Here is a 22,180-nt window from a genome sequence, read left to right on the forward strand (position 1 = left end):
TTGTTGGCGGCGTACCACTCCATGGCCTTTTTACCGTAATGGCAAGATGCCAAATCCGGCCAAAACAGTACGGAACAACCGTGTTTCTTCAGGAAAGGCAGCAGACGTTCATTCAAACACTCTTTCACGTAAATTTCTTGGTTGACAGTCCAGGAAGCTATGAAAATGCTGCTTTTCAAGCAACAGGTACAGATGGCTTGCCAAACCAGATATATCTTCGCGAACTTTGACGGTTTAATGTGCTTGAAAATATCTGCTACCTTTCCCCTTCCTTTTGCCGTATAAAACTCCTGTCCCGGAAGCTGCTTGTAGTCGGCTTTGACGTAGGTTTTGTCGTCCATTACCACGTCAGCATCGTCGTGTGTACAGCCTCCGGGATCGCGCGTTGGCCGTCGTATTTTGTTTATCATCGCGATTTGGAGTCACTACCTTCTTGTAAGTTGATAGTCCGGCTCGTTTTTTGGCTCGATGCACGGTTATAGACGATACACCCAGCTTATTTGCAGCATCTCCGAGAGAGAGGTTAGGATTTCGCTTGAAACTACCGGCAACTCTCTTTGTCGTCTCAGCGGCTTCCGGTTTTCGATTTCCCCCCGATCCGATCCAGACTTCCTGACTGTCGACAAACGTTCCCCAAACACATTAATTACATTTGTAACGGTTGATTTGGCAACTTTTAGCGATTTTGCCAGCTTTGCGTGCGAGAAGCTCGGATTTTCGCGATGCGCGAGCAAAATTTTGATACGCTGCTCTTCTTCCTTGGACGGCATTTTGACAACTGAAGAGTGAATTCCAAAATCAAAATAGAAGCAACATTCTACACACACACCTTCAAAATGAGGAGTGTTCAGGTTTTCTAAATTCAAAATTGAAGGAAATACGTCAAGTTGATATTGACCTAATTTTGACCGTATCACCCTTTAACTTCGTGAAATCTCACATAAAGTAGAGTTTTTGTTCATCATTTGAACGGTGAAATAGTCGTAACGTTTTTGAATGTTTACCTCTGAATTTGTCACATTTTGGGAAACCTCCACCGGACATAACTTTCCGGGAAGAAAATTTGAGGATTAAAGTGTATTCTTCAGAATAGTGAATGTTTTCAAGGTAGAAAACTTTTTCAGTATTTAGTAGAATGTGTCATAGAAGTCATCATATCGGTTTTAAATTTAAAACAAGCTGTCAAGTGTGTCAAGATGAAGGAGTTTAAATTTAAATCAAGAAAAAGCTTTATAGAGTTCATTTTTATTTCCTAAAGTATGTTTGTATAAAAAATAGAAAAAGGAATTGAATAAATATGAGAAAAATTAAATGAAATCTGTACAGAATATTTTTGATTTACAAAACTTCAGTATTTATAGTTTCTCAAATCCCAGTAAAACAAAACAACAAAAGTACTCATAGAAATTACAACAACAAACAGCGGGAAGCCATCACACCAACTTTGTCCCGGTTGACATTTTCTTAATTAAAATCAAATTACTTTCTTCCCCGTCGATCTGATTAATGCAAAGGTGTGGTGGGGTTTTATTTTCTTCACCGAATCCGCACAGTCTTCCATTAATTATTCTACCATCGCTCATTGTTTTTCTCCTTCGTCTGACTTTTATTTCTCATTTCTTGTTTCATCTCTTTCTTCCTCTCGCCGAACCAGCATCAAGGTACTTCCGGCAATGATTTTCGAGAATCTCAACTCCCTGGAGACGCTCAGCATCCAGAACAACAAGCTGACCCGCATTCCGGAGGAAGTGATGGAACCCATCATGGATTCGCTGCGTGTGGTCGACATCATGGGTGAGTGCCTTCCTACATTCGGTTTATTTCAGCTTATATATGTGTATGTGTGTATGTATTTTGGGTGTGAGATCATGTGGAGCAAAGCTCATTTGGGGGAAACTTCAGTAGATGGATTTGATTAGTTGATACGGCTTTAACGACACCCTGGGCTTCGAGCCGACGACGATTTGCTAGCCTAATTTGATGAACATGACATTTCATTTATGAGATGAAAATTTTCCGAGCGCAAATGGCTTCGGGATTACCTCCATCAGAGAAAGATTCAAAGGTTTGTCGTTTGGTGGAAAGAGAATCTGGTTTTATAAGGTAATCTTTAATATAATCGATACTGGAAAGAAGGCATGAAAACTGTTGTGCCAACTCTTGGTGACATTAGCACCAATACTCTTAACACTACTCCAGAATGAAAAGTTCAAAAATAATTTCCTCCTTTTTATTGTCACTTTTTCCGAGGAAATTGTTCCACAACTAGAAAAAGTTTGTGATGCTCATCAACGGCCATTATTACCAAACTCTGCTAAACAACTGTCAAGAGGAAGCACCGCAAAACTACAGCCCGGGAAATTGTGTGTCCTTCTTTCGGAAAGTTTCGCGCGCTCCTCGCGACATCTAGTGGCACGTAATCAAAACTTTTAGTCACTTGATTAAGATAAACCCAAGTTGCGGGCTTATTTTCTCGGAGCATCTGCTTATTGTGTGGACGTCGTCCTCGTTTGGAAATGTTTCGTCGGAAGTGAACTTCTGATGAGCGAAGGCATTATCGAGCCCGGGTTTTTCGGTGGAGATAAAAACTTTTTTATTGGCTCGATGGACAATTCCTGGGAGGATGCTGAATGCATATTTTATTCTTTTACTGGTGACAAGGTTTTCTTGGGAGGCGGTTTTAACAAATAGCAAACCTTTGTTAAATGTAGATTCCGCAGTACGATGCTGTTCTGCTTTGTGTGTTTAATAGTTAATAGGCAATTTTCTTGGAACGAAATTTTACAGTACGTTACGCGAAAAATTTTTTAGAGACCAAGATAGATCTTGAACATCACTTTTTTTCGTATTTCAGTCTTCCTCAGACTAGAGAAAAATAGCAAAGAGAATTTACTAACGCCTTTTCTACTTTTCTTCAACTTCAACTAAACGCTGAACTGATATAGTAAGAGTGCGCTTAGTCTGAAACCCAAGAAACCCCCACAATATGAGTATTGAGAGAAATAGCTAAACTAGTAGAAGTCGAATATCGCTATCCGACGACATCATGAAATTCAAGACGGCGGCTTCCTACATAAAAATGCTGTAAAACACTGAAAATCGTATGAAAGCCCCACAAAATGGGTATTTGGTGAAAGGGCTAGACTAGTAGATACCAGCACGAAAACTTTGGATTTCAACAGCATCAACAATATAAGTTGAATGCGATTTACAAAACCGTTCGAAAAGAATCTGCCAGAAAAAAACAGCCTCGAGATGTGTGTCCATCGTCAATTAAATTTTACTTATACTAAACTGGTTACTGATATTAAATTCATGAATACGAAACAACATTTGGTTAGTTTCCGATATCGTCAATAAAATTATTGCTCACTTATATCTATCGTTCATTTAAGTCGATGTACAATTTGCAGGAGTAATCTCAACTCCTCTTGTATTTTTACCCAACTTTTCCCACAAACCGCTTGGCTCAAATTGATCAGATTTTGAGCTATAGTGTTCCCGATTCGGCACTCAAAACAATTAATCCTTGCAGCATATTAATTCCAATTTATTCTTTGAAAGGGAAAATTCTCATTTCGCATTTTCTTTTCCTAATTCTAAGCTATCCTGACAATTCGCACTATTTGAGCTGTCATTTCGGCACGCTATATGGTTCATTCTTATTATTATGGTTCATTCTTATTTCAAGCTGTCATCTCAACTCGCTTCTATATTTCAAACTGTCTTCTTAACACTCGTGAAATTCTCATCGATACGTTCAGGCTGTCCTATCAGCTCGCCTTTTGATTTCAAGCCGCCCTCTCAACTCGCTTGAAATTTCTATCGATACTTTCAGGCTGTCCTCTCAATTCGCTTGAAATATCTATCAGGCTGTTCTCTCAACTCGTCTTTCAATATAAGCTGTTCTCTCAGATCGCTTGAAATTTCTATCGATACGTTCTGGCTTTCCTTTCAACTCGCTTGGAATTACTGTCAATACGTTCAGGCTATCTTTTCAACTCGTCTCTCAATTTTAAAGCTGCCCTCTCAGATCGCTCGAAATATCTATCGATACGTTAAGGCTGTCCTCTCAACTCGCCTTTCAATTTCAAGCTGTCCTCTCATCTCACTTGAAATTTCTATAGATACGTTCAGGCTGTCCCCTCAACTCACCTTTTTACTCCAAGCTGTCTTCCCAAGACGCTTGAAACTTCTATTGATAAGTTCCAGCTGTTCTCTCAATTCGCCTTTCAATTTTAAACTGTTCTCTAAATCTGCTTAAAATTGCGATCATGTTCTAATTGTTTGTTCCGACGCAGTCACAACGCAGCGATTCGACACCGGCACAAGAATGAAGTACATACACCGGCACAAGAATGAAGAAATGAAATTTAATCGAACACGAATGTCAAGTGTATTAATTCTAAGGGAACAAATGAAATGTAAATATTTAACACAAAAAATTAATTTCACCTTACACTATTTCACACAACATACCACACAAAACGAAAATGAATTACCAACACTGAACACTAACACCACTAGAACTAAGAGTGAGAAAATTCGGACGAGAAAGTGAACAGTGCTCCTATTTTGGACCTAGAGCCTACTTTAGTCCTAAAATGCCGAAAATTGTAAATAATTCATTTTTCTGACATAGAACAAAGATATTCCTATGCACACAATGAACTGTTATTCTTCCTGAATCATACCATACCGTTTTTTGTCATTAAAAGTCTATCTGATAAAATTTTTCAAAAACATCTGATTTAGATCAATGAGAACAAAATGCGGAAGAAGAGGCAGGGTGCAGCACTTACTCCCCTCCTACACCCCTCTACTCTTCCAAACTCAATGAATTGGTCGATTTTGAAATTTTTTTAAAACCACCCTCCCAAAGCCGAACTTTAGGACAACGGCTGCATCTAACCTTGTATTGAATTAAGAAGTAATCTGAACGAATCCACCCACAAAATGAAAAGTTTATTTTTGCGTCAGTATCAGTATCAGAGGAATCAAAACTTGTGTGATGTTAATGTACCTGGTGTAATATTCGGATTAACTACACTGAACCCAAATCCACTCTTAAAATACACATGATTTTTCACTTAAAAACAAGGATCCAGTGATTTTCTTCCATTCAAGTGCGACATATACATTTCACTTGGCAGTCACTTAGATTTCAAGTGAATTCATCCACATTCACTTCAGTCGTCACTTGAATTTGAAGTGAGAAAAAATATTCACTTCCCCATCACTTGAATTCCAAGTGAATGTCGAGTCTGTTGTGTTTATTTTCAGAGTTCAAAATGGTAAATTTTAAAGAGCAGCATTTAAAGCTTATGCTGGATTTGGATTTTCCCAATTCTTTACTAGGCGATTTTGGCGGTAGTTTGTGTTAAACGTGATGTGAGGATAAGTTATATAAACTGGATTTGAACTGGACAGATTTTCCAGCAGGGAAGATTTAGAAGTCGCACTATCCGCAGTAATCGATCTGCCTTGGGATTACGATGGAATTTTCCAATCAATAAATTTATGGTGAAAGCGTAATGTAAGTATTTGAAATCGAAATGGTCTTCTATAAATGTTCTTTTTTTATTAAAAAAAAAAACGCGTGAGATAATTAACTAGAAACTTACTTAGAAACTCAGATAAATTTCACTCGAATTTCCTAGTTTAATTCACTTGACCGGTCACTTAAGTGAATTCACTTGACCCATCACTTAAAATTCAAATGAAATTACGTATGGCGAGAATTCACTACAGATGTCACTTATTTTTTAAGTGAAAATTATTTTGGGTGTACGCAATAAAATACAAGATATTATTCACCACTTTCCAAACACATATTTATTTATAATTCTCTTACACTCTGAATTCTCTTCACCCGAACACTGCTCAAAGGTTACTCACTCATGGATACCACATCCTCCCCTCAGTGAAAAGAATTGTAGTTTCCATTATATTTCAATGTTGTAGATTATTTAGATATCTCGCCGGTCTCCGTAATTCACAGTTGGTCGAATCTTGGGAATTTTTTCATCTAGAGATCTTTCATCTACAAGCCGGCGTTTTTTCCTCGAAGGTGATCGGTCTTCTGTTTCAGCTAGAGCTTCATTTCCCTCCTCTTGGCTATATGGTGGTTATTTCTCCAGGATTTCCCTGGTATTCCGTTCCACGAACTTTTTAAGAACTTTAACATTTCGATCATATGTTTTTCCTGTGTCCAAATCTCTGACAGTGGCCCTTCCCGCACCAACAATCTTCACAACTTCGTGTAAACTTGTCTTGAAAGCTGTATCCGATTTGTCTCGTTTCTGATGGGAAACGAGAACCACATCTCCTTCCTTAACTTGAGCATCCGAAGCATGCCGTCGATTATCTTCTCTACTGTTGCGGACGAATTTAGCAATCTTATCTCGATCCCGTAACTCTCCATCAGCTATTTGTTGGTAGTCTGTACGGTTATCTGGTAGGACTCCTCGAACTGCTCGTCCAAACATGAGCTCAGCATGTGGGATTCTAGTCACGTGGTGAGGCCATGAATTGTAAGCTGAAACATAGTCGGCAAGTGTTTCTTTCTAATTCCTTTTACCAAGTTTAGCTATAGCCGTAATTTTATGTATGCCCTGCATACTGCGATCAACCAGTCCATTCTCCGTAGGATTAAGAGGAGTGCAGTGAATAAGCTTAACACCCCATTCATCCTTCAGCCACTTCTACAACTCAGCGCTGTTGAACGGAGGATCATTATCAGCTTTCATGGTTTTCGGTATGTAATACGTGTTGAAAATCCTTATAAGTGCTCTTTTCACTGCCTCGGTATCTGTTTTATCCATAGGGATGGCCACAAGAAATCTGGAATAATTGTCCGTGAATACTAAGGCTTTCCAGTTGTGTACGTCTGAAGCTGAAGAGAAATCCATAGACACGTAATCCCATGGATTCTTAGGAAGCTCGGTCATTACAATAGGAAGGGGTTTCATGTTAGTTGTAACTAGCTGACATTCCGGGCAACTTCGCACATAGTCTTCAATCTGTCGATCCATACCAAGCCACCAGAGTCCCTGTCGCAGAAAATTCTTCATCCTACTGGGATAACTTCGATGAGCCAATGATAAAGCTCTTTCCCACAATTATGCCGGTAACACTATCTTCTCGAGCTTCATAAGTAAATTTCCTTGGAAGTAAAGATCATTTTGGAAGGCTTGATATTTTATCACGGACTGAGGCCATCTTTCATATTTGTTTAGTAACCTAATAACCAACTGTTACTCCTCATCTTTTGCGAGTTCCTCCTTAACATGCTTGTTAGTTATAGCCAAAAGTTGTTCGTTGATGTCCCTAGGCGCGGCAACTACTGAGCATAACTCGTTAGGCTCTTTGAATCGCTGGTTCTACACGATTTCTGCAAATGCGGGATACAACGTCGGCTATATTGTCCTTGCCTCTAACATTTTCAAAGTTATGACAAAAGTGCTCTGTCCTCATCAACCAACCTTCGGCTCTGGACATTATACGCTTACCTACATCTCTCTTATTTTTATTCATGAACATTAAAGCTTCATTGTCACAGCATAATGTGAAACTTCTTCCCAAAAGATAGTAGGAAAAGCGTTCCATGGCCCATACTATGGCCAACGCCTCCCTATGTATATCGGCTCTCCGCTGCGGTTAGGATTTTAGAAGCACACGCTACTATGCGACTCTCTCCATAAGAACTTTCTTGAGTCAATATCGCCCCCAAACCCCACGGTGACGCGTCTGTGTATGAAGTAGATTTATCATTTACGTCAAAATATCCCCGTTTGATAAGGTCGTGTTCCGCAGCACTCTTTAGGTCATCGAAAGCCTCTTAATGACGATTTTCCCATTTTTAAGTTTCACCGACGGTCAACAACTCCCGCAATGGTTTAGTCCTAGGCGAGAAGTTATTTATGAAAGGACTTATGAAAGTTAGAAGCCCCAAAAAGCTGCGCAGTTCATTTGCGTCTCTTGGCCTCTCAAATAATTTTAAATCTGAAATTTTCTCGTTCTCCGGTAAGATACCCCTGCCTTCTATTACAAACCCTAAGAACTCGATGGCGGTTTCATTGTCCTTTCATTTCTCTTCATTGATCGTAAGGTTGTTTGCTAACAATACCTTTTTGATGTCTGCTACACTCTATCGTAGTTCTTCCAAGTTACGCCCGTAGACAAGTATATCATCTAGATATACGATAAAACTTTTGCATCTGCTAAATATCCTTTCCATTAGTCTCTGAAAAAGCTCCGGGGCACAGGACAGACCGAAGGGAAGCCGACAAAACCTCATCAGTCCATTTGCTGTCATGAAGGTGGTCAAGTGTCGCACCTAAATAAAAACGAAAGCCATTTATGCATTAAAACAGGTAAAGAAGATTGTCACACATAACCATATATATCTGCTCATGCAACTCAACGTCCTTTATGCGGAAATATGCGTCCTTTAAGTCAAGCTTAGAAAAGAATAGTGTACCGTTTCCGTTCGGTATATCAGACCATACTTTCTCCAAGGAGGGCATGGGGTAGGGTTCTCTAATGATAGATTTGTTGACTTCTCGGTAATCTATCACAATTCTGAAGTCGTTCCCTTCCTTGGGTACGAGTACTAACGGTGACACAAAAGAAATAATGTTTCCTTCCATCTCCGCTCTTTCTATTATCCCCTTGTTTTCCATATCCTTCAACCTTTGATTAGCTGCGGCTTCGAAAGCTTTTGGTATGTTGTATCGGATAATCTGTCTAACAGGTTTTGTGGAATCCACCCTAAATTTCACTCCTTCTATTGGTACTTTAGGAAACATTGGGTGACTGACCTTTCTTCCTCGGTCTGTGTTTCGTATACTGCCATTATCAGATTTCTCTTCGGTAAAATTGATGTCCAAACTAATTCCGATTTTCAATAGATTCAATCTAACAGCCGTCTCGTTGCCAAGCAAAAATAAAAGAGTTTCTTTTACGACAAAGAATTTTGCTAAGCAAAGTGAATGAGGTAAGTCTTTAACGCTTATAAACGCTTTGAAAGAACATTCGACTTCCAGTGGTGTTTGATTTGCGTAACCTTTCAGTGTTTCTTCTGGATGTACAACTAAATCTTGAATTACGGTTCGGCAGTTTTTCTTAATTAAGTTCCATCCTTGAGTGGTTAAAGTATTTACCGAACCTCCGGAATCAACAAGAAAATCTATGCATTCTGTGCCAATTAAACACTTGACGAATCGCAGATCTTTTGATTCGGGACAACAAGTTTGACCACTTTTAGTAATCAACTGAGGCGAGACATTTATTTGGTGAATTTTCAGCAATTACAATAGAACATAGAGGAAAAAAAATCATCTTTAGAAATTTCCAAACAACCAAAACAAGAAAAAAATTAAAAATACAAAAACAATGCAAACGGTAGGGGAGAATGAGGATACCTGATCCCTGGGGATACTTGATTCCTTAGCTATATCTCGAAACTGGAATGTCTTACAAAGATCAAATGTTCTAGAAAAATGTGCCAAAATGAGCAAAATAACAATGCTTGTAGTTTAAAAAATTTTAACAAAATAATTGTTTGAGTAATTGAACTTTGTTTGAAGAATTTCACACATTGTAACTTGAAGATCTTTTTTCATCACTTTAAAATGTTCCTTACAGCGGAAAATTATGAAAAAAATGTTTGTTCCAATGTATCAATCGTTCGAGCGTAAAATGAACTTCATAATGCCATATTTTCAAAGCAATGGAAAACTCTCAACTTTTTTCAGAAAAAGTTTTCTAAAATGTTGATTATGGGTATAATTGATCCCCTAAAGTTGGGTACAATTGATCCCCCTTCCAAACGGCATATTCTTCTTCTGAATTGATCGTTATGATTGCTGATTACGAAATGACTAATATTTATCCAGAAAACTAATATTTATCAAACAATTGTCTGAAGAAAAGAGCAAAAATAATTAATTTTCTCTTACTTATAAAAAATAGCGCCTTTAAGTATGCAATGTGATTAGCGTTGAGACAAAGTTATAGAATTTTCTTCTTATGTCTGCTATAAATTGTGAAATGAGAACAAACATGACCAAAATAGTCAATAAACATTCTATCTTGGGGTTTTGTTTGATTTTTTCCAGGGATTAGGGCTTCCTGAATAAAAGATCAAGTCTCCTTCAATAGGGGATCAAGTCTCCCCTAACTTCAGAAAAATCGCAATTTTTTTACTCCCACGAAAATGCTTCTAGTTCATCAACGGGTTCAAGTATCGTTCTAATTTTTGGAGCATAGAAACTTGAAGTTACAAGCTGTCAGAAAATGTCAAAGACGGCGAGTTGCAAAATTTTTCCAAAAAGATATGGTGAAAATAAGAAAAGGGGATCAAGTATCCCCACTCTCCCCTAATTATCAATTTTCTGGTTCGTTATCTACCTGATTGATCTGAGCGACCTCGCTAAGGTTGTTGATAGAGTTATTCAACAATGCGCGCCTTCCAGGACCAGCTCCATTTCGATTGGTAGACTGACACATTCTTGCATAGTGACCTATTTTCCCACATCCTCGACAGTTCAATCTGAATGCTGGGCAACGTCTTGGAGGATGTCCAATTCCGCAGCTTCTACATGTTGGATAATCTTCAATAGACCCTCGGCTCGAGCTCGGTTGTGAATGAGAGTCGGCATATTTCGCGTTCGGACGATAATCATTGTATCCTCTTTTCCAATAAGAATTAGCGTACCTCAGTGGCGAGCGGGAATTACCGTATCTCTGCCCCGGACGGGTATCTGCGTACCAGGCAGCTGGGCGATGTTGGTAACGTTCGAATCGATTAAGGTTGGACTTCACGCGGTTGATATTCAAGAGTTTAAGATTTTCCGTTGAAGAAAACGCTGCATTTTCCCTAGCAGTTCGATGTTCACTTAGTTTTTTGGTGTTCTCAGCCTCCTCAGTGCGCATGTAATCCAAATGTCGGCCGTGACCAATTATTCTTTCGAGATTATTTCCGAAAATATCTGACATCTCATAAAGTTTCTTTGCGATTTCTGGTATCGAACGTCTTAACAGTGCCTGAATAAATTCCTCTTCCCTTTGCATCTTGCTGAATTCGCAAAAAATAGCTTGGGCTTCAAGTCTAAGTACCCAATCCGTAAACGACTCGCTTCCTCCCATATGCAGCTCCAGGAACTTTATGCGCTCCTTTGTTGTGTCACACTATTGGCTGAAATATCTGTTGAGGGCCGACACTGTTGCCTCATAGATATCGCTTTGTGGATTTTCAAGTAGTTTTTCCTGCATCTCGATTATGTTTAATAGAAAATTTCCGGCAAAAATTTTCATCCCGGTTAGTTTCGTCTTGGGATCAACTTTCGCCTTGCATGAAACTATGCGTTTGAATTGATCTCTGTAGCGCAACCACTCAGCCTTTCTTTTATTGGAAGGTAGGGTTTCGTCAAAAGGTTCTAATAGCCAAGAGCCGGAAAGCCAATCGGTTTTCTTCGTACTCAAACTGTCCGGAATAATCGGTCGCGTACCTGGCAATTTACGTTGAGTCTTCCTTTTATTTTAATATTCCGCAGATTGGCTGTCCACACCGTCGGAATCATCCGCATCCGTCACATCGGTTATTTGTCATTTTCCGCTCATTTTCTGCGAAATTCCCAACTGTTATTTTGGAACCGTAGAATCAAGATTCTTCCTTACCTGACTTTTCTTGGACTCCTCAACCACTAGCTACAATCCTTGCGAAACTTTCGGTTATATTTCTCAAGCACGTTTTACAATAAGAAAAAAAAAGCTTTTCTGCCTCCACCCAACTTTGCTGCAACAACTTCAAGATTGAGAAATTTTCAACTCAAAAAAAAAAAAACTTTGACCTTTGTTTTTCTTTTGTTTTTTTTTATTTTTGTTCGTACACGCTGAATTTGCAAGCTCCAAAAGTGGGTAGGAAAAAAACAACAACACTAAACCAAATTTTTTTATGATTCTCACACATATCTGATAATATTATAGCGCCAGCACTAAATTTTACTTCGGAAGTCCGGACTTCCGATCCCGAACTTACTTCCGAACTTTTGACAGTTGTGTTTAAAAAATAACAGTGTACTATATGCAAGGTTGCCACACATAAATGTGTATCCACCAGAGTATCTCTAAATACATAAAGCGGGTCACAGACTACACAACATTGGTACAAATGCGATGAAATTTTGTTGCTGAGAACACGATTTGCATCGTGTATGGCACTGCTTGTATCATCGCCCAAACGGTTTGAGTAAAATCGGTCGGGATCGAAATATTTTGTACAAGCCACCCTCTGCCGGGGTTGAAATGTTTTTTTGTTGTTGTTGCTGTTACTGTTTTCGCCAGCAATCGTTTATGTTCGCGTGAAATATACTCTTACGGGCAAGAATGAGATACACAAACGATTCAAATGAATTTGTGGCAACGTTGATTTTATGTGAATTTGGCGCACGCTTAAATAAAACGACTCAAAATGTTTTGGTCGGAAGTCAGCTATGATGCCAGTTCACCAAAGACGTTTATAAAATTTTTATCTAAACGCACAATAATACTGCTCAACATTTTACCCGATCTATCGTTGATAAAGGACATCGTTATGAAATCATGCAAAATAAATACATCTCGATAAAACTATATCAACTTATCAGATCACACAAAGTTTCTTTGATTGCTAGACTTATCAACAATTCCATACAAGATTAGGGGTGATTCCACCCAAGATTTATTTCACACATATATCTAGGCAAGGAGGACTCTACTCAGGATACTTTTTTTTCTGTGGTTTATTAGGTTTGTTAAACTCGGTTGCTTTAATCCTCATTTATGTGTATCTTGGCAAGAAGCTAAACTCTGCTCAAGAACAGCTTTTCCTTTTTATTTTATATATTTATTCCGTTTTTTTTGTAGTTCTTGCGTAGATACTTGGTAATGAGCCGAACTTTACTCAAGTCACTGAACATGTCTCTTGGCAAGGAGCTAAACTCTACTCAAGAGCATTTTTGTTTTTTTTGGATCGGTCTTTCAGTTATACTTGGTAATGAGCCGAACGCTACTCAAGTCGTTAAACATGATTCCTGGCAAGGAGCTGAACTCTACTCAAGCTGTTTAACAATTCATGGACCTTTCCTTTGATTTATGGTTTCCTTGGCAAGGAGCTAAACTCTACTCAAGGGTTTTTTTAAAGTTTACAACGAAAATGATTATATTCGCAACGTTCATTATTCATATTTCTTGGCTTCACTATACTCAAGAAAATATGATTTGCTGTGGAATTTCATACCCTTTATACAATGATCTCAGTATTTACAAATTGATTTTTTCTCGTTCCAACAAATTATAAATACTTCATAGATTTTTTTTGTTTTTCCTTGAATAAGTTATTTATAATAACTATTTTTCCCATTTTCTTTAGTTGATCATTCCATGTAATAAACTTCTTGTCAAAACAAATGGAATGTATATAAGCCACACAATTATCCCACAAATCTTTCTGTTAAAAAAATGTTTCATCAATTGAAAAACTGGATAACACGCTTGTTATGTGAAATGCAAGAATCACTCGAAAGAAAGATATAAAAATGACAATAAAAAAAATTCACTTTAAATGCATTAAAACCAATAAGATAATTTTTTTTTCAGTGTAATGGAAAAAGATGTGACCGGATTTACTTTCCGAGTTTTATCGCGAAATTGCAATAGATGAAAATTTAAAGCATATTTACATACCATTCCGAGCGATTGTGTTCTCCTGGCAGGATCGCCAATGTAATATTTGGATTAACTACGCAATAAAAAATCAAGATATTATTTACCACTTTCCAAACACTTCTTTATTTATAATTCTCTTACACTCTGAATTCTCATCACCCGAACACTGCTCAAAGGTTACTCACTAACGGATACCACACCTGTGTTTGTCAAGAAGTCCTACCATGTCCGTCTTCTGTTTTCTTGGTCATCTTAAGAATTGACCAAATGAGCAAATTGGCATGATGCTTTCTGGCAGGTTAACAATTTTATAAGTTCAGTCCAATAAAAGCATTCTGATGTCAGAGCAAACATTAATAGTATTATTGTTTCCACTTTTTTCTAGATAACCCCCTGATCTGTTCCTGCGAACTGGTCTGGTTCCCGAACCTGCTGCGTGACCTGAAGAACCGGGACGACGAGATGACCCAGAAGAAACGGCCAATGTGCACCATGGCCAACGAACATCGGGAGTACTACGTGCAGGCGATGCCCCTGGAACGGATGAACTGCGTCGGCAAAAAGTACCAAACCTCTTCTCTGAGCGGAAACGGAGGATCCCAGGAGGGAACCGGAGGGAGCCGGACATTTCGGAGCCTCACGGTGGCCGCTGCCCTCTGGGCCCTGGTGGGGCGCCTTTGCTCCGTCAACTAGAGCACTTCTGGTGCGATAAGCTAGTAGCCGATAAGAGTAGGAGGACAACCGACCGGAACTTAGGGGGTAAGTTGACGCTTGCTAGCTGCCGTTGGATCAAAGAAAGGATGCAAAGAAAGAAGGTTTAAATTGTGGCGGCGAAAAAAGCCAGGTGAAAATCCAAAGAATGGCGTGGGCGCTTGAGAGTGAAAATTAATCCCGGAACATGTGGCGCGTGGAGGCGGAAAATACAAATGTTGCTTTATTTTTTCCACCAAAAAACTTTCAACTTGTTTTCCGTTCTGTTTCAATGTCTTTGATCCCGTAACCGGAGAAATGAAAAAAAATGTCCTTTTCAACTTAAAAAAAAAGCTTTTCCCTCTCGTGGAACTTCAAAGTCAAACAGAAAAAAAACTAAGCTTAAACAAATCCGGCAAAACAAACGCTGAAGCTCATTGTGAAAGTTTAAAAGAAAAATCAACAACAGTAAAATAAAAGTTACGAAACGGGCAAAAGTCTCATGTGCGACTGAGAAAACCCCAGGAAAAAAAATCCATTAAACACACTTAAATAATGTTCACCTTCAAATTAAATAACGCAATCACGGGAGAACTCGAAGCGAAAAAAAATCATAAACATAACCGTACAACTCGAAGAGGCAAGTTGAAGTATATCACATTACCAAACAGTCTTTCAAATGGTGTAATCGTAAATACGCGAAAAGCTGAAAAAACATTTGGCGTACATAATTTTTGTTGCTTTATTTTTTACATGCTTGGTGATTTCAGGAGTTGGTTTTTTCTCGTGCCAGACAGGAATTTTAACTTGTTACGCTGTACTGCATTCCAGGTCCCTTTTGAGTTTGGTTTCAAACAACAGGTGATGTGGTAGGCTCAAGATTTATTTCTGAAATCTTTGAATTTCAATGGTTTTTTTTTGGAAAATTATTCATATAAAAAGTTACTTTAGTACAAGATGTTGTTTTAAGAAGATTTAGATTTTTGGATCAGGTATCAGTGTGAGAAATTGATACAGATCAAATTGCGACGCAGACTTTTAAACAAGAATTTCAGATTCAGAACTTCGAACAAGATTGAGGATTCCAACTTAGAGCTCAGATACTGAATTCCGACTCAGAATTCCAACTCGGAATTCAAACTCAGAATTTCAACTCAGAATTTCGACTAACAATTCCGACTTAGAATTCCGACTCAGAATTCTGACTCAGAATTTCTACTGAGAATTCTAGCTCAAAATTCTGATTTAAAATTTTGACTCAGAATTCCGACTCAAAATTCCTACTTAGAATTCTTACTCAGAATTCTGACTCAGAACTTCAACTCAGAATTTCGACTATGAATTCTGATTAAGAACTCCGACTAAGAATTCCGACTTAAAATTCCTACTCAGAATTCCGAATAAGAACTTCAACTCATAAGCAGATTCAGAAATAAAGTTCAGACATCAAAAATGAAAAATGTGAAATACGAAATAAAATTAATTTGAAAATCAGGAATCAGAAATCAGAAGAAATCAGAAGAAATCAGAAATCACAAATCAGAGATCAGAAATCAGAAATCAGAAATCAGAAATCAGAAATCAGAAATCAGAAATCAGAAATCAGAAATCAGAAATCAGAAATCAGAAATCCAAAATCAAAAATCAGAAATCAGAAATCAGAAGAAATCTGACGAAAACAGAAAAAATCAGAAGAAATCAGAAAAAATCAGAAAAATCTGAATAAATCAGAAGAAATCAGAAGAAATCTGAAGAAATCAGAAGAAATCAGAAGAAATCAGAAGAAACCAGAAGAAATAAGGAGAAATCAGAAGAAATCAGAAGAAATCAGAAGAAATCATGAGAAATCAGAAGAAATCAGAAGAAATCAGAAAAAAACAGGAGAAATCAGAAAAAATCAGAAGAAATCAGAAGAAATCAGAAAAAATCAGAAGAAATCAGAAGAAATCAGAAGAAATCAGAAGAAATCAGAAGAAATCAGAAGAAATCAGAAGAAATCAGAAGAAATCAGAAGAAATCAGAAGAAATCAGAAGAAATCAGAAGAAATCAAAAGAAATCAGAATAAATCAGAGAAAATCAGAAGAAATCAGAAGAAATCGGAAGCAATCAGAAAAAATCAGAAGAAATCAGAAGAAATCAGAAGAAATCAGAAGAAATCAGAAGAAATCAGAAAAAAATCAAAAGAAATCAGAAGAAATCAGAAGAAATCAGAAGAAATCAGAAGAAATCAGAAGAAATCAGAAGAAATCAGAAGAAATCAGAAGAAATCAGAAGAAATCAGAAGAAATCAGAAGAAATCAGAAGAAATCAGAAGAAATCAGAAGAAAACAGAAGAAATCAGAAGAAATCAGAAGAAATCAGAAGAAATCAGAAGAAATCAGAAGAATTTAGAAGAAATCAGAAGAAATCAGAAGAATTTAGAAGAAATCAGAAGAAATCAGAAGAAATCAGAAGAAATCAGAAGAAATCAGAAGAAATCAGAAGAAATCAGAAGAAATCAGAGGAAATCAGAAGGAATCAGAAGACATCAGAAGAAATCAGAAGAAACCAGAAAAAATCAGAGGAAATCAGAAGGAATCAGAAGAAATCAGAAGAAATCAGAAGAAATCAGAAGAAATCAGAAGAAATCAGAAGAAATCAGAAGAAATCAGAAGAAATCAGAAGAAATCAGAAGAAATCAGAAGAAATCAGAAGAAATCAGAAGAAATCAGAAGAAATCAGAAGAAATCAGAAGAAATCAGAAGAAATCAGAAGAAATCAGAAGAAATCAGAAGAAATCAGAAGAAATCAGAAGAAATCAGAAATCGGAAATCGGAAATCGGAAATCGGAAATCGGAAATCGGAAATCGGATATCGGAAATCAGAATTTGGAATTCGGAAATCGGAAATCGGAAATCAGAAATCGGAAATTGGAAATCGGAAATCGGAAATCGGAAATCAGAAAATCAGGAAATCAGAAAATCAGAAAATTAGAAAATCAGAAAATTAGAAAATCAGAAAATCAGAAATTCAGAAAATCAGAAAATCAAAAAATCAGAAATCAGAAATCAGAAATCAGAAACCAGAAATCAGAAATCAGAAATCAGAAATCAGAAATCAGAAATCAGAAATCAGAAATCAGAAATCAGAAATCAGAAATCAGAAATCAGAAATCAGAAATCAGAAATCAGAAATCAGAAATCAGAAGTCGGAAATCAGAAATCAGAAATAAGAAATCAGAAATCGGAAAGCGGAAATCGGAAATAAGAAATCAGAAAAAAGAAATCTGCAATCAGAACTTTGAAAGATAAGATTGGAAAATCAAAATTTGTTTATCGGAAAGCCGAAATTTGAAACCGTAAATCTGAAATTGGAAATTGGTGAACGGAAATCAGAAATTGGAATTTGGAAAACGGAGATCGTTAATTGGAAATTGAATTCCGGAAAACGATAATCTAAAAGAAGATTTCAGAAATAAAATATCAGAATTTGGAAATCAGAGATCGGAGTTTGGAAATCATAGCTCAGAAATCGGGAATATGATATTGAAATTTAAAAATTTAGAAATTGAGTTGAAATTTTACAATTGGAAAGTGGAAACTGAAAATTGGAAATTGGAAATTGATAAACGGAAATCGAAAATTGCAAATTGAAAAACGGAAATCATGAATTGGAAATTTAAAATCGAAAATCAAAAGTTATGAGAGACAAGAATTCGAAAAGAGAAATCTTGAATTTGAATTTAAAGTTCTAAAGTCTGTATCTGGAATCTCAAATCAAAAATCAGATATCTGAAATCTGAGAAATTTATCGTGTACCTGCTTTCTTAAAAAAAAATTAATTATAAATCAAATTTTCGATTCAAAACATTCAAAGTTTATTTTACAGAATTGACAAGGGCTCAAAATCACTTCTTTTCCACAAATAGTTGGCATAAAATTGATGTAGTTAGTCTATTGAGAGAAGAATTTCGAAGTATTTTTGCAAGAAAATGGAAACTTTTTGTATTTTGACAATTCAAAATAAACTTGTGAAAAACGTTAACATCCTTTCTGGATTTTATCGATTTACTTTGCATGAGTTTAAATATTATTATATAAAATATTGAATCATTATCTCAGTTTATCACATTTATTTGACAAATCTTATCCCAGCCAATAAGATTGAAGAGTATTTTATATTCTATTGCATAGTTTTAGGCGATTTAACTAAATCGCCTACAGATATGCAACAAAATTTATTATTCATTCATTTCATGATAAAAAAAATAGCGAAATATTCCTAAAAATAACGATTTTTAAGTGGATATCAAGTCTATCACATTCACCTGCTGAAACACGAAGCATACAACTTTGTTTATTAAAGAAAAAAATCTGTTAAGCTGGCAGTTTAGAGAATAAATTAAAAGTAGCATAAATAACATATCTAAGACAGCACATGCACTCGTAAATGTTTGCACGCGCAATGATCGATGTGACAAAGGAAAGAAATTTTAGGATGTTAAAGTTTTTTAATTTAGCAATTGCTGAAAGCAAAACGAAGACTTTTCCAATTAACTGTCAATTTTTCGCGATAGATGTTGTACCGAATGCAATGTAAAAGAAAATTAAAGAGATATGTAAATGTTAGGAATTATTTGGTTAAGATTAATGTTTATTTCAAACCAATTCAAAACAATATGCTAGAATCACCAAAATCATCAGAAAAAAATAAACAAAATTTAAACAAAAGCAAATTTTCGAAACTTCCTCTAGCAAGTCAGGAAGTAAGAAAAATTTGCAGGAGAGAAAAGTACACACAAATAGCATTTATATTGGCGGAGTGAAAAGTGCTTAGAATTGGGCACTTCTAGGAAAAGTGTGAATCCGGAATTTTAATCAGGTAAACCGATGTGGACCCCTCCATTCGAGTGTCAGGAATCGAGGGGTCTTAACCGGTTGTAGCTGGGAATTCCTTGAAAGGTATTCAGGACGATTGACAAATTCTATCAGTATATACACCTAACAACAATCTTATGCGCAGTTAGATAAGCTCGATGTTGAATGTTTCACCAAAAGCTCTAAGTATAATCTCTACTGAAAAGGTATTTTATAGGCATTTAAGATGATATTAGTATATACACAAACACATTAGAAGGTTGAGCCAACCTTCAGCTGATGTTACAAGACATATCGATATCAACCCAACAAGTTTGAGTCTTCTGATCCCTTTTTGGAATCTTATTGTTCATCAACTGAAAAAAAACCAGAAAACAAGATACATATCACTTTATACCCGCTTAAAATTGACTGTTAAATCTCAAAATTTAAACTCAATTCGAAACATATCAAATCGCTGACAAATCAGCCCCTTCAGTATAATCACTATCGATGTTGATCGTCTTAAAGAAATTACTGTCAAAAAAGCTACAAAAACCACAACCCAAACATATCACAAACATGTTGTGTTTATGAAGTCGTAGGATTAGGAATCGATTAATGTATGCAATACACTGAAAAAAGTGAAAATCTCTCATAAGATATTGAATGAACCGGACAGGAGTCTTTTTCCTTTCCCAAATATTATGGTGGGGGTCGCAACATTTTGATACAAATTTACATACCAACAAGCGAAAAAACCATTAACCTATTGTGGAAATTTTTCACCATTCGAAAATTTAACAAAAAACTACCAAAGCATGAGCTAACTGGAAAACTTTCCGAGGGAAAAAACCGGACAATCGAACCATCTCCACATGCCAAAACCTCAATGAAGCTGAAATCCGAAAGCAAACAAAAGCCAATCAGTGCCTGTCCCGTGGGAAATTTTCATAAAGGGGAAAGTTTTCGGTTTCCCCCATACTCAATAAAGAAAAACGGCACCTGTATAAATAATTTATGCTTAATAACTCATAAAACTATTGCTCCAGATAACCTGGATCGGGTCCCCTCCTCCCCAGGTATTTCCGGTCCTATTTGGTACGGGACCGGAAGCAGTAAGACAGCAGTCCTCCGGAATGGACCGAGGCACACACACAAATGGGAAAGTTTTTTCATTTTCCGGCAGGTGCGGGTTTCCTTCTCCGTTTTTTTTTTGCTGTTCTGTACTCCAGGAGGACAAAAATTTAATGGGGTAGCTTTGAAATTCAACTCTTGGACGGGGAAAATGCCGGTAACAGTTTTCAATTATCATCGCGGGTTTTTTTTTTTTTTCTGTGAGTCTTTTAAAAAGAACATTTTCAATTTGAAATTCATTTGAGAAGACTTATTCCTTAGAGTGAAATTGCAGAAAAAAAAAACTTCAAACATATACCTTCTGTAGTTAACATATTTTTCAGAAGTTTTTTCGATTATTTTCCGTTAAACTAGGATTCAGTCTTACGATTATGAACTTTAAGTTCGAAAAGACATTTTCTATACAAGTGCTGAATTTAGTACTGAAGATTTTAGTACAACCAGAAAATTTTTAGTCTACATTCAGGCGTTTAAAGACCTATCGGTGGTGAATTTTATGTATTCATCACCTGAAGAAATCGTCGAGACCATTTTGTCAAGTAATGTTCTACTTTTTCGAACACTAACAAAAAGGCAGAATTTGAACCCAAATTCAGTAAGTTCTAGTAATCCGAACACATTTTTTAGCGTTTGATCTCTTGAATGATGATCCTCGAAGGAAAATGAAGCAAGTAAAGAATAAATTTTTCTTTCGAATATTTTTAAATGACTGAAGAGAAGAATTTTAATAAAAAATTAGGCTTCTTAAGGCATTTCACATAATATTTACAGTATAATCGAACAGCTGTTTATTTACCAGTTTCTGAGTTTTATAAAAATAGTACCTAGAATTTCTTCAAAAAAATCCGTGAACGAATTTTTTTTTTTTTCTTTTATTATAGGTATTAAGCCCATTAAGGTCATTCTTCTTCGAGTAATAATAAAATTTATGTTTCTACTGCACCGAAAATAAAACGAAATTAGGCAGATAAGTGTGGAGTCCCGGGTCTAGAACTTATTAAGATCCAAATCCAGACTGCCGCACAACTGACTTGATTGCTTGCTACACTCTACAAAGGCCAGTTGTGCTATCGATTGCTAAACATCGTCGGTTGAGTTGGGCTCTCATATATTGTCTGTATGTAAACATCGTCGGTTGAGTTGGGCTCTCATATATTGTCTGTATGGTCTGTATGGTGGGAGCGCAAAGACAATTTATATCAAGATACCACATTCTCCCCGTTCTTAATAATTGCTTCATTATTATTACATCATATTATTTTTATATTACCATTATACCGACGGCCATGGGCTAAAACCCGGCTAACTATCGGTTGCCATGGGCTGAAAACCCGGCTATTATTCTTCTACCGATGGCCATGGGCTAATACCCGGCTTACTATCGGTTGCCATGGGCTGAAACCCGGCTATTCATCCTTTACCGATGGCCATGGGCTAATACCCGGCTTACTATCGGTTGCCATGGGCTGAAACCCGGCTATTAATAATTCGACGGCCATGGGTTGAAACCCGGCTCACTATCGATTTAGTATTTATATTAATCTCAAATTAAAACACAAATTATAATCTCAAATTAATACACAATTTTCCTCTCAAATTAAACACAATTTAACTTTCAAATAAACAACACAAATGCAAGGTTTAACCATTGCGGGCTGGTGGTTTTACCAAGCATATTATAATCTCAAATTTATAACATATTCGCCATATTAGGCGATCGAATCCCTCTGATGCCCTAATGGGCTGGCGGTTTGTGTTAAACCTATATTACTCTCAAATACAAAACACATTTGCCCTTTTCGGCGGT

The 22,180-nt window shown here is 36.7% G+C and overlaps 2 protein-coding genes across 2 annotated transcripts in view; both read left to right on the forward strand.

The window, feature by feature from the left end:
- LOC129754913 (leucine-rich repeat-containing protein let-4) overlaps positions 1-15,142 on the forward strand; it is an 85,992-nt gene extending 70,850 nt beyond the window's left edge. Inside the window, exons 7-8 of the mRNA XM_055751178.1 lie at positions 1,655-1,794; positions 14,096-15,142. Coding sequence (XP_055607153.1) covers positions 1,655-1,794; positions 14,096-14,403 — 448 coding nt within the window. The 3' untranslated portion in view covers positions 14,404-15,142. The remainder of the gene's footprint in view (positions 1-1,654; positions 1,795-14,095) is intronic.
- A 122-nt stretch (positions 15,143-15,264) lies between these two features.
- Positions 15,265-19,635, forward strand: LOC129752490 (peptidyl-prolyl cis-trans isomerase 1-like). Its single transcript, XM_055748263.1, has 2 exons — positions 15,265-15,269; positions 16,481-19,635. The coding sequence occupies exons 1-2, from the start codon at positions 15,265-15,267 to the stop codon at positions 17,388-17,390; spliced, it is 915 nt and encodes a 304-aa protein (XP_055604238.1). The 3' UTR covers positions 17,391-19,635.
- The last annotated feature ends 2,545 nt before the right edge of the window (positions 19,636-22,180 follow it).

The sequence above is a fragment of the Uranotaenia lowii genome, chromosome 3, assembly GCF_029784155.1.
Source record: "Uranotaenia lowii strain MFRU-FL chromosome 3, ASM2978415v1, whole genome shotgun sequence".
Classification (NCBI taxonomy): Eukaryota; Metazoa; Arthropoda; class Insecta; order Diptera; family Culicidae; genus Uranotaenia; species Uranotaenia lowii.